This window comes from Channa argus, chromosome 21 (assembly GCF_033026475.1).
Source record: "Channa argus isolate prfri chromosome 21, Channa argus male v1.0, whole genome shotgun sequence".
In the NCBI taxonomy this organism is placed as follows: domain Eukaryota; kingdom Metazoa; phylum Chordata; class Actinopteri; order Anabantiformes; family Channidae; genus Channa; species Channa argus.
The window spans coordinates 5,321,276-5,333,276 of NC_090217.1; the positions used below are offsets into that span (position 1 = coordinate 5,321,276).

Sequence of the window (12,001 nt, forward strand, 5' to 3'; positions counted from 1 at the left end):
AGGATTCTTTAGGCATCATTTCTATATACGTACACATACCACACATATGAATGAAAAAGAATGAAATCCCATACATACATGCACACTGTAGAATTAAGAAATCTCACTTGATCCTAAGCAGACCTTCTCTGTGCATTAAACTGAAAGTGTGAAGTGAGTGGAGAATTTTCCATGTCACTCAGAAATGCAGCCCTGCTCTGCTCTCTATCTCTGCTGCCCATTAATACCCACTTTACCAGGGAGCATGGACCTGGCAACGGCTCACCTTCAACACTGAATATAACAACATTTATCCAAATGGGCCGAATGAAAATATTGTCATTACAAAAGCATCTGTTCAGCTTCTCCCACCAGTTCTCTCTGTATTATGACCTTTGGAGGAAGCTGGCATGGATTTAAGAGGAGCCAGTGTGTGTGATTAGCTCTGCCAATGTCTCTTCCTTTGCCAAATGGACTGTGTAACAGTGTCTGCCTTTTCTCTGCCAGTTACATCATCTGTATTGTGCTGTCATAGGCAAATCCCAGATTACTGTTTTGTATTATTGCGCTCTAATAGTTGATGTTGATTTGTGAGCACTTGAGAAGAAATTTATGATTAATGGCAAAAAACTAATGTGGCAATTAGTCAATTAAACAATTACACCCAAAATGAGTTAAAAATAATATTAAACATTGATTAATCATAAAGCTAAAGTACCTCAAATCTGCTTTTGTCATGTTCAAAAGGGAAGGATTTGCTTTAAAGGGCAAAATCCATTAAAATCAATAACAAGGAATTTAAATACATCATTGTGGGTTCACTGCAGTAGTAGTATATATGTTTCCTAACATTTTCTGATGAGTTATACACTTTAATTGATTAATCAAAAAAAAACTCACATTTTACACTTTGACTACAACATTGTAAAGCAAAATTCCTTTGCCACATTTCATATTACCACAATGATGCAAAATCCATGTATTTCCAAAAACATCCACTTTTAGGAAGATAATAAGAATAGCTCTGCTTTTAGATAAATAACAAGCCAGTTTTTTAATACTTATACTTGAGATTAAATAGAAGCTCAGCTCAGACCTTTCATCTGAACATTGAGAACATTTTGTGAAAGAGAAGTTCATACACATTGGTGATGTTTGGGGCAATTAAGAAGATTCTTAGAAAGAGAGGACATTTTTGAAAAGTGAGTACATCTATGAAGGTAAGAATATTTTTTAGGAATATCCTAATACCACATTTATACCCAAGCCTAAGTACAAATACTTATATACAAGTATTTGAGAGTACAGAGTATTGATACAAGTAGTAAACCCTTGTGACTGTAGTATAACTAAATGGACAGTAAAATCCTCATTGATCCACTGCACAGTTAAGCTGATGAGAGATGCACCTGAAGACTAGCTAAGACTTTAAATAACTGGAGAGTTTACATCTACGCATTATTTTCCACCAACTGTCACAGATTTGTAGTCTCTGACAGCCTGGAAGCACCCTCCAACTGCCGACTAAGGAATTTAGTGGACAGGACTGACAGACAAAACCTCAAATCCGGTGAGGACAGAAACTACTGCTTATGTGCAAAAACAATGCATTAGCAGGGCAAAATACAATAAATAGAACAAAATGGGCAAAAAATGACGAACAAAGCTCAGATTAAAAGTTGAGATCCTGGATTGAGAGGCGTGGACAACATGGTCTGCAAATGGAAATTTAGGTAAAATAAGGAGGTAAAAACAAAGCAAACCAAGATAAAGATTACTGTAGTTCTTCTCGCCTGTCAGTTGTAAATATTAAACATGTGAAAACGAGTAGCAGCGATGGAATCTAAAGACTATAGCAGAGCAGAGTTTTCAGTTCTCATGGTTAAAGTCAGGTTTGGATCAGCAATGTGTCAACAAGCATCATTACATGTGTAAAAGTGTGTGTGTGTAAAAGCAATGGATGTAAATGTATGCGTAGTATCATGTCAGCCCCAGTGCATCATTAACACATCAGATACAACAACCTTTGCACACGAACACTAATGTACTGGTGGTGACAAGATGACTGTGACCAACGCCTTCGTGACTTCACACTGGGAGTGAGTCATACATTGGTTGGCTGGACCACCCAACATCACTGACAGGCAGAGCCACATCGTGTTTGTCAAGTGCAGCCGACACATGATGTTATACTAATTTTCACTTATCCTCTGATAAAATCATCTTATGTAAACACTTAAACCAGACTTGGGTCCCGTTGCTGCCTGAAGTGACATCAGTCGTGCCCAAACATCGCTTTATATTTCCAACCTGATTTCTCTAAAGACATGATGTCGTCTGTTCACACGACTCTCATGCGGTGCTGGCTACATCAGCTGTTGGCGTCAGAATGGGACATCCAGGCTTGAGCCCGGCTTTTGTCTGTACAACAGGACAACACAGCCAATCTACACAGTCATCCGTCCCCGTCCAGCTCACGCTGGCTCATGCACCCACCTGGTCTGTTTTGGCAACTTCATCGTTAGCCTTCAGGTACTTTAAAATCTCATAGATGCAGAGCGGCCCAGCAAAGCTCAGCAGGTCTGCCAGGTACCTGAAGGTGCTACTGAGCAGGATGGGACGGCCAAACGCTCGATACATGGAGCGCCAGATTGACGGCGAGCGATCTGGATCCTCTGCTGTCTGTGTAGAGAAAGTGATAAAACCAAGATAAATGAATAAAAGCACACAATTACAGACAATTATTTTTCCTCTCAAAGGACGGAATGGCCGGAAACTTTAAACATAGCAGTGAAAACACAAAGCTGGAACACCGCATTAGTGTTAAATCAGGTTGAAACCATCTGCTCACCCTCTGATCTTCATAGGCATCTTTGAGCCGTAGGTAGTTGGTGAGGGCTCGCATGGCGATGGGCAGCTTGCCAATCTTTTTCAGCTCTATTGGCCTCTTGTGGGCTCCAATGATGAGAGGATTCATCCACCAATATGTTGCCTAAAAAGGTGCCAAGAGTTTGTGCAATTGTCTGTGCCAATTACTGCTCTAATGTAGTCTGTCACAACGAATAGTAAAAGCTTAGATGTTATGTGTACATAAAAGGTGAGCTTGTGGTTTAGATATTAAAAAGGAAAACTGTATTTTAAAATTTTTTTGCTCAGTAATGAAAAAATGCTCGAATTACAGTTTGTTTCGGGTTTACCTTGGAGAGCAGGTTGACAAATGGCTGCAGAAAGCGAACCCCCAAATCCTGTAAATCCTCCGGCGGTTTCACCTTTTGGGGGTTTGCAAAGAACACGTATCTCTAAAGGGAGAAAAGAAGAATTCACGTATGAATAGTTAATAACATCTGAGCCATGTCTTGTCTGATACTCAGAATAATACAGCTAAAGCATCTAAAAGGTTTATTAATGGATGTTTTTCTTCTTCCAATTTCTTGCTCAATTAAACATGCTATGAGTGATTTACTGTAATGTTCTGATGACTCACCCTGACTCTTATGACGTTGATCTCCACAGCCATCAGTAGCCCATACAGGATGACCAACAGGGCTGTGATACAGAACCTCAGGTGCTGTGGTCCAACATTGTACTCTGTATACTTCCAAAGCTTAATGGACTTTGTGATGAATGCCAGCACCCAGTAGATGAAAAGGACTGTGATGCAGGAGAAAACGTTATTGTATGTAATACTACCAGGTTGTTGCTTTGAAGGTTTGCTGTGCTGACACCATAGATTCCATTAAGTGGCCTAATTTGCACCCTGTGAATATGCCTGAGCAGTTTGTAGCAACAGTGCAATTCTTTCATCTCACCAGTGCCAACATGTGTGATTTTAAAGTAGTGTTCTTTTAAATGCATTAAAGAAATGAGATGAGGACCAACCCACCCAGTGGCCCCAGTGTTGAGACTTACCCAGCAGCAGTTTGGGAAAGTTGGATGTCTCTATGTTGTGGTAGTAAACCACTGACGTTGTTGCTGCTACAAAACCCATGAATGCTGGCATGTAAAGATGGAGGTGGTTAGTTTCCATCATCCTACATTGAGAGGCAAAGAGAAAACTATAACACTGTGCAAATTTGGTAACAACACAGATTCCATTAACATTTTTTTTTTTTAAACAAAACAAAAACTGTCTCACTTGTTAGAGACAATGCCCTCTGCAAACTCGCAGACATGGACAAACAGTAGTGAGAAGGTGAGGATCCACCTCAGGTCATGGCCGGGAAAGTGAAGCCATGTATTATGGTGGATCTGCACCTTAGAGCTTTGACTTCCCCAACCTGAAAGACACGCAGAGGTAGAAACTGATTAAACAGAGGGTAATGTTATGATGAAATTGAACTTTCCTTAAATCAAACATTTTTATACAAATGCAACTTGTATTGGAAAAGGAAAAGGCAGGATCAGGTAATTGCATTATTAAGTTCCTATGCTGATTTAGAAACACTATTTATTATAATCTTAGGCTGCAAATTGCCACATTTGAAAAGGTAAAACTACTACAATTGTGTCCTTTTTGCTCCAAAACAGACTTTTAACTGATGATCAAAATAGTTTCCAACATGAAAAAACTAAATGTCGACACCTAGGCAACTGCAAATTCTAACACTAATACACTTGACAAGACGTGCAACAGGACAGTGTGTCTGGCAATTGAATTCAAATGTATGTTTTTGTGAAAAGCTCAGTCATTTTTATTCTACTTGTTTCTTAGCCATTTTAGAGGCTCAGGGGACAAATATCATAAAAACTATAACCAGGAAGCATCAATTAGTGAGTCCCCAGGGAGCAGACTCTGGGCTTGTGGTCAGGACCATTCCCATAACTGGTGTACACACACAGAGAGACACAAAACGGATTACAAACCAGACATTCAACAAAAGCTATTCTCTGCAAAATAAAAGAGCAATAACAAGGCAGAAACAAAGTATATTATGATTATTAAACAACAGAACCACTCGATATTCTATTTTATTTTGAGCACTTTGTTTATATTCTGCTTTATTAGCAGTTTTGTTTACAGTGTGTTTTACTGTTTCCTGCAGCAACAGTCCAGCCCCCACTGGACCACTGAACTGTTGTAATCTCATCTTAACTACTCGTCAGAGCCGCTCAGTCTTCACGCTGGTAACAAGAACGTGCTGTAAAGAGCGGGTCTGTGCGTGTGGGGGACGTGAATGTCACTAACCCGTTTGCTCTTCTTCGACAAATGGCACGGATCCTCAACGGAGCTACAAATCACCGAGGCACGGCTCAGTGGGAACCACCAAAACACTTCATCATAAATTTCTAATGTGACGGAGCTGTTCTTCTATTTTTACCACTGTCTTTACTGCTCTGTCAAGAAGATTTAAGGAAAATCTCAGAGTGTAATTAACACATTTCTAATTCAAACCTACATGTTTGAACCACTTTTATAATAATGTATAAGTACTTCTGCATATAAATTTAAATATATATATATATATATATATATATATGTATAAAAACTACCTAAAACTAAGTTATTCAATCTGTAATTAGCACTTTCTTACTTTTATTTATGCCATATCCACAACATAAACTTTGCCACCAATACGGTTGATGAGGATCAGGAAAGACTACATGCAAACTTTTTCGTGCAGCTGTAAAATTTGTGTCCACACTGACTCTGCATTCAATTTTAATTAAGCTAGAAGCAATGTGTTGTGCAGCTAAGGCTTTCTTCATTTTGCATGTCTTACAAAGCACTTGCTTCTCACTACTTGAAGTAATAATAAGCATATAAGTCTAACTCAGAGATTCAAAGTACTGCAATTGATGTAACATTATCAGGTAAAATGTTTCAGAGGACAAAGACACCACAAGTGCAAAAAAATAAATAAATATTGGCATTTTTCCCACACAGAGAGGAAGGGTTTGACACAAACAAAAGGCCTCCAGGTGGAATAAAATCAGAAAGGTTGTGGTCAAATGGCACGCAGTCTTACGATTTAGCTACCGACATGCTCCAAGTTGACACAAACCTATAATGGTAATTTTATTTTATCACCCTACAAAGAGAATCAGTTCTCCTGAATCCATCCAATCTCATCATCAAAGCCTGGCAATTGTGGCAAAAAAACAAAAGAAAGCATCAAATATTCTGACATTTTGTTAATATATACCTTATCACTTTATTATCTCTGAATGTGTAGGTTCATTGGGATGATATTGGATTTAGTTTGAAACAATGTGGTGGCATTTGCTAATTTCTCAAGTATTTGATTTGATGAATGAGCCAAAAAGACATGGTTATTCCAGCTGGTTATTTTGTGCATAAATGCTCTTTTAGTAGTTAGGAAATGTATTTTACTTAATGATAATAAACATTTGCTTGACTGCCGAGCTCTTTACATCTTTTCACATTGTGCTGGGGCTCGTCCCAGCCTCCACCACCTAAGAGCAGAGTCATGTTCAGGCCACCAAGTTTCCTAGAGCCATGCATTAAACACAAGTAAGCATCTCATCAAACATAAATCTGTCTTTATGATTTGTCCACGGTCCATCACCTACCGATGAAGAGGATGGGAAAAGTGATGAAGAGCAAGAAGACATGAGGAACCAGGTTGAGGGCGTCAACGAAACAGCCATTGTTCAGCACGCCGTCGTCCACGCTGTAGGCATTTCTATTGTTTTCGCTGCCGCAAAACGACAAGGCCATGCCACCACAGGACAGCTCCACACAAACCCCGAGTCAATCTGTAATAATCTGTAATTAAAAAGAACTATTAAAAAAAAAGACAGACACAAATTAACCTCGTATTATTCATCACAGAATCCGTGAATACAAACTGCCCCAGGTTATATGAAAACTTTGTCATGATAAACAGTTGTTTGTGCCACACCGACTTCGGATTAAGCTGCAGAGGCTCAGTCAGACATTTTCAGGGCATGTTGCACTTTAAAATGCACACACACACACACACACACACACACAGAAACACAGATGAAGGCCAGTGTCTGGAATGAGAGCTATTTCAGGAGCACTGCCCAGCTACATACCCACCGGCCTATGATGCATTAATGTTAAATTATTGCAGCCCAACTGTCCATTATGGAAGAGTCATTAAGAATGATGCTATGACTTTAAGGTTCAGGTTGTTCTTTTTACTGTTTAGAGCTGAAAGTTAAAATACTGACCCACAACTAGTGCAATAATTTACCACTCAATTAGGCATTTTGAACAGCAAAAAAACATCCTTCATTCACATAGTTTCAAAAAGATTTAATCATAAAATGAATGATAAAACCCTCTGCGCACAGACACAAACACTAGTTCGAATAGTTCCTTATCATGTAGACTGGGAAGGACACAGTGCAGACATGAATAATTCTTTTCAACTATTTTTTTTTTCATCCTGCTGTCTGATTACAGAATTTCAAAAAGTTCATGCTAAAAAAGGAAGTTCTGCAGTATTCTAAAAAGTTTCAGTAGTAGACACTAGCGGAGTGTGAGCAGACTGAATTAGAGACTCATGCTAGCACTAGCTTTAACGCTAGGTTTGCATGAAAATCACTTGGCAGCTACTTTAACAATCACTTCGCTAACTTCTCAAGCCAAATTGCCAAGTATTTGCTTATTCCAGCTTCTTAAACTCAAGCTCTTTGGGTTTCGGTCAGCTAAGACTAACTAATTAGCGGATAATGAAACTAGCATTTAGTTGTGGTCCTGAACTTGTTCACTGCTAACTGTGAAAGTTCTGACATGAAGTAGCCTAGAACTTTCCCCAAAGGAACTAAAAGTAACAAACAGACTTTTTTTGTGTTATTACTCCCTACTGTCAATCTTTCAGCAATCCTGTGGCGCAGGAAGGTAAAGCGGTTGTCCACCAATCTCGCAGTTGTTGGTTCAATCCCCGGCTCCTCTGGTCACATGTCGAAGTGTCCTTGAGCAAGACACTGAGCACTAGCTTAGTTGCTCCCGGTGAGTGTTGGCCAGCTGTGCGTGATTGTGAGTGTGAATGAGAAGCAGGGCAAAGTGCTTTGAGTGGCAATAGGTAGAAAAGCGCAAGTAGTAGTAAGTGCAGACCATTTATAGTAATGTAGTATTTTACCACTTTTTACGACCTAGCCCCCCCCCCCCCCCCCCCCCCCCCAAAAAAAGAAATTCAAACATGGCTGATCTTTCAATGACAAACTTTCTGCACACAGATTATACACTTATTCTGTTGCCAAAATGGGTTTACAACAGTTCAATCCAAGATAACGGCCAGAATCAGCATTTACTCTGTAAGGATACTATTTACCACTATTTGCATTTAGTTGAAATTATCACGTGATCTATATTATTATTGATTTGATATTTTGTGTGAAATATTCTCCATGCGTATAGCTGGGAGTACAGTTGATAATAGTAGATGTAATTGTGGAAACAAAAAAACATTTTGCCCCAAACCTGCCTATTTAGTTATATAGTTGACAGCCTAATATCTACTACTAAGTAATTAAATATGAAGTAAAAGCCAATTCACTCTCAAACTGTTTGCTCCATTAAAAAAATAATAATAATAATAAAAACATAAAAGTTCATGTCAAATACTAAGCCAACTAACTGGCAATTGAAATCATATTCAGCTCATGTCCACTAAGGTTAAATTGAGTCACTGAAGTAAGACAACGTTGCTTTCATCATAAGAACCAACTAAAAATGGACCTACCTCACAGAAAAGTACTAATCCTCACTGCCGCTGTCTCATCCCTGATGCCTGGATTTTTTAAAAAGTAAGAAAACAGACGAGGGGAGGGAAGGACAGAAAAAAAAGAAAGAAAATACAGTCAGAGCTAGAGAGAAAAAGTTGATTATTTTTAGCCCCGTAACAGCATCAGCTGCTCTGCATACTACTGTCTGCAGGAGAGGAAAGCTACAGAGGGCAGCACAGGACTTCCGGTAGCAGCCTTCAAAAATAAAAGATTGAATTGAAGAATGAATGCGTAAAGCTGCTTTCTTTTGCTCACTAAAAAGGTATAGGAATTATTGTGTGTTAAGAAATACTTATTACAGGTTATCAATAAATATGTACATGAAACCAGAGGGGCTTTGAGGGTCAGATTAAACATTTGGTACATCCCGGGGCAAATTCATGCATTTTTAATGTTTGTGTTCTCTTTATCTGATAAGTCAAGTTCATTCATATGTTTTTTTTTTAAATGGGACCAGCACTAATGTGCTTTTACATGTTCCTGCTGTCTGCTTTTAAAAAAAGGCACGTCAGTGAAAGAGATAATACAAAATAAAGGCATATCTAAACCATATTAATACTTCACTTAACTTTCAGTTGCCCAATATAAAATTACTCTCTGTACAATGTGTAGCAGACAAAGAAAGACTGTGATTTTATTAAATGATATAGTGTTGTACCAGGTATTAGCCCAGTAGTAGAAGTGTGTCAGTATGTTTTCCAATCAGGGATCAGCTGATGAGTCTGTTCTTGATTAACTGATTAATCATACAGTCTGCAAAATCTCAGGAAACTGAAATAGACAGTTTCCCATACACCAAGGTATTGTCTCTAAATGTCATCTCTAAAACCCAGAGGCATGCAACTAACTACCAGACTACAGAAACACAAAATATTCACATTTTGAGAGCTACAACCTTGTCTTGTCCCGTGTTTGTTGGTCTTTAAAGACCCCAAATTTCATTTCTCCTTCCGCGAAGAAATGTTCTTTTATTTTTAAGTCTTAAACTTCCGGTAGATGTTGACTCAATTTTGGCGAACTTTACACAAGGTTCCCTCCTCTCAGGTTTCCTGAACCAGTTCAGAAAGAAGGGGGTGTTTTCGCGGAAGGGGGGGGAACAGCCGACTGATCCGTCGCATTTCCAAACCCGCAGCTGAAGTATTAAAGTGTCACCTCAACAAGAACCTGATTTACCTCAAAACCGTGGTACTTGTTCAACTCTTAACCTCCAAAATAATCAATTTTCACCGTTTCTTTATGATTAAAATCACTGAGAAATTCTGGAAATGCCATTATATAAATGGCCCTATTAATATTTTACTAAATATTACGAGTCTTGTCTTTTTGCAACACCACAGAAAAAGTATGGATTAGGAAAACAGAATTATCCGTGTTGTGACCGATTATATAAAGATAATGTTTAAAGGCTATAATTTAAAAAAAAGCCTATTTGTAATGATTTAGTCTCTAAATCTGATTTCGTCAGGCTGCGTGCATCAGCTGCTAAAATCACCCAGAATCTCAATCCTGGACTCAGAGCCTGGATTCGCACCTGACATTGAGAAGCCGAGACCTGGTCGCCCGAACTGCAACGTGCAACGTTCACATCAAAGGGTGTCACACGTTCAAACGATGAAGCAATAATGAACCAATGTGGGGTCTTTTCGTGCACCATGGGTTGGGAGTCTGGCTTCCCCCACTGTGAGGAAACCGAACCTTAATTTCGAAAACAAACAATTTAAAGGTTCTATGGTTAAAGACCAATACAATTATGAGTAAAACTTTGGCGCAATATTTTTTTTTTTAAATTGAGTGGGATTCATTCAGAAATTCGGCGAGAAGTAAAATGATGTATGAAGATGCATCTTACAGAACTTTCAACTTTCTGAACCCCCCGCTTGCACCTTCCTCCATCCAGCGCCTTCCGCCAAAATACCCCAAACCACGAGGACCCGCAAAAGGGGAACAACGTAAATCACGTTCATAATTTACTTCACTATTATTGACTTTGTGCAATATGTGTGTGCCGAAATAAATATTTGGCTGCTTTTAATTAGGGCGTTACATTGTGTATTGTATTTTAGCTTGCATTGTTTACATGGAGCTAATACGGTTTTAAAAGGAAGCATTTTTCAATGGAGTCTGGTATTGGCTATATGTCACTGACGTAAAGAAAGCGTTGGTTATGAGGATGAGGATGCTGTCGCCTGGCTGTGAATGACAAAAGGATAAAAGAGGAAAGCCTTCATCAACACTTACCTGCCCCTGACGGTGCGGGCTGGTACGCGGTAGGGGGAGGGGGGGCAAAGCGGGTCCTCCCGAATCTGAAGCCCCTTGTGCGTCGTCCTAAGATATCGCGGTGTGCACCGAAGGAACGGGGGCAGGAAATACCTACAGTTCATTTATTGTCGTGCCCGCTCATATACGGTCTTATTGCAGTCCAGCATCTCTCTCTCTCTCACACGCACACACTCCCATATATGATGGCTGGATTTTCTCTACTGACATTTCGGACAAATGTAGGTCAAATTAACACACACACACACACACACACTCCAAGATGCTGTTTTACGCACGCAGTTGATGTAAACGTTGATGTCATTTGGTTAATAACCACTGCATCTTCTCTGACCGGAAACGCCAGTGCTGGATCAGCTACAATGTAATAGTCAACGGTTCATTACAGTAGAATAAATCATCTTTAATGATTAAAAACTATGTCTGGGTGAATAATGTTCCATCTTAAATTGTGTTATTTATACAATCTGTTGGCGGTAGTGTCAGGAATAACAGATTGAGCTTTCAGAAATGACCGGAAAGATCTGTCTATGTCCACCTGAGCTCCGCTTTATTTTGAAATTCGCCAATACATAAAACAAAACAAAACAGGAATTTAATTCAAAACCTAAATGGTTTTGCAGAGTTTAAAGCAATAAATGTGGTTAATGGCCAAAGAAAACTCTAATTTTAGAAAAAAAATAAGTAAAAACATTCAATAACCTCTGGACTTTGTACAACTCAAAGGCCTGGAACTATTCCCCTATAAATAATAGTAATATAATAAATTTCCCTTTAAAAAAATACTTTTATATTCGCAGGAAGGCCTATGTAAAGTCCATGTTCTTGAAAATAACGTAGAACAAACATTTATGAGTAAAAGGTCTTTGTCTTGTAAAGGGTTTTAATTTTTACTAAGTTTAACTGGATTTATTCAGTATTTAATTTATTAGGTGCGAACGGATGAAACTTGTTGTGCACGAGTCTTTCATGTTGTTGATGGTTGGACTCAGAGATGATTAACGTTCGTTTGCCCTAAACGTGACAA

General features: G+C 38.9%; 1 protein-coding gene across 9 annotated transcripts in view; it reads right to left on the reverse strand.

Annotated features, from left to right (window-relative positions):
- abcc9 (ATP-binding cassette, sub-family C (CFTR/MRP), member 9) overlaps window positions 1–11,367 on the reverse strand; it is a 54,918-nt gene extending 43,551 nt beyond the window's left edge. For 2 of the 9 annotated variants that reach the window (XR_010912002.1, XM_067490538.1), the window contains exons 1-9: window positions 10,936–11,360; window positions 8,655–8,702; window positions 6,511–6,706; window positions 4,115–4,256; window positions 3,889–4,010; window positions 3,464–3,630; window positions 3,177–3,278; window positions 2,831–2,971; window positions 2,476–2,661 (exon numbers count right to left, since the gene is read on the reverse strand). Coding sequence is in view for 6 of the 9 variants with exons in the window: in XM_067490538.1 (XP_067346639.1) it covers window positions 2,476–2,661; window positions 2,831–2,971; window positions 3,177–3,278; window positions 3,464–3,630; window positions 3,889–4,010; window positions 4,115–4,256; window positions 6,511–6,658 (1,008 nt within the window). In the remaining 3 variants the exon portion in view is untranslated. Of the gene's footprint in view, window positions 1–2,475; window positions 2,662–2,830; window positions 2,972–3,176; window positions 3,279–3,463; window positions 3,631–3,888; window positions 4,011–4,114; window positions 4,257–6,510; window positions 6,707–7,776; window positions 7,937–8,654; window positions 8,862–10,935 lie in introns of those variants that run through there. The other 7 variants (XM_067490540.1, XR_010912001.1, XR_010912003.1 and 4 more) reach the window with 7 other exon arrangements.
- Between the last annotated feature and the right edge of the window lie 634 nt (window positions 11,368–12,001).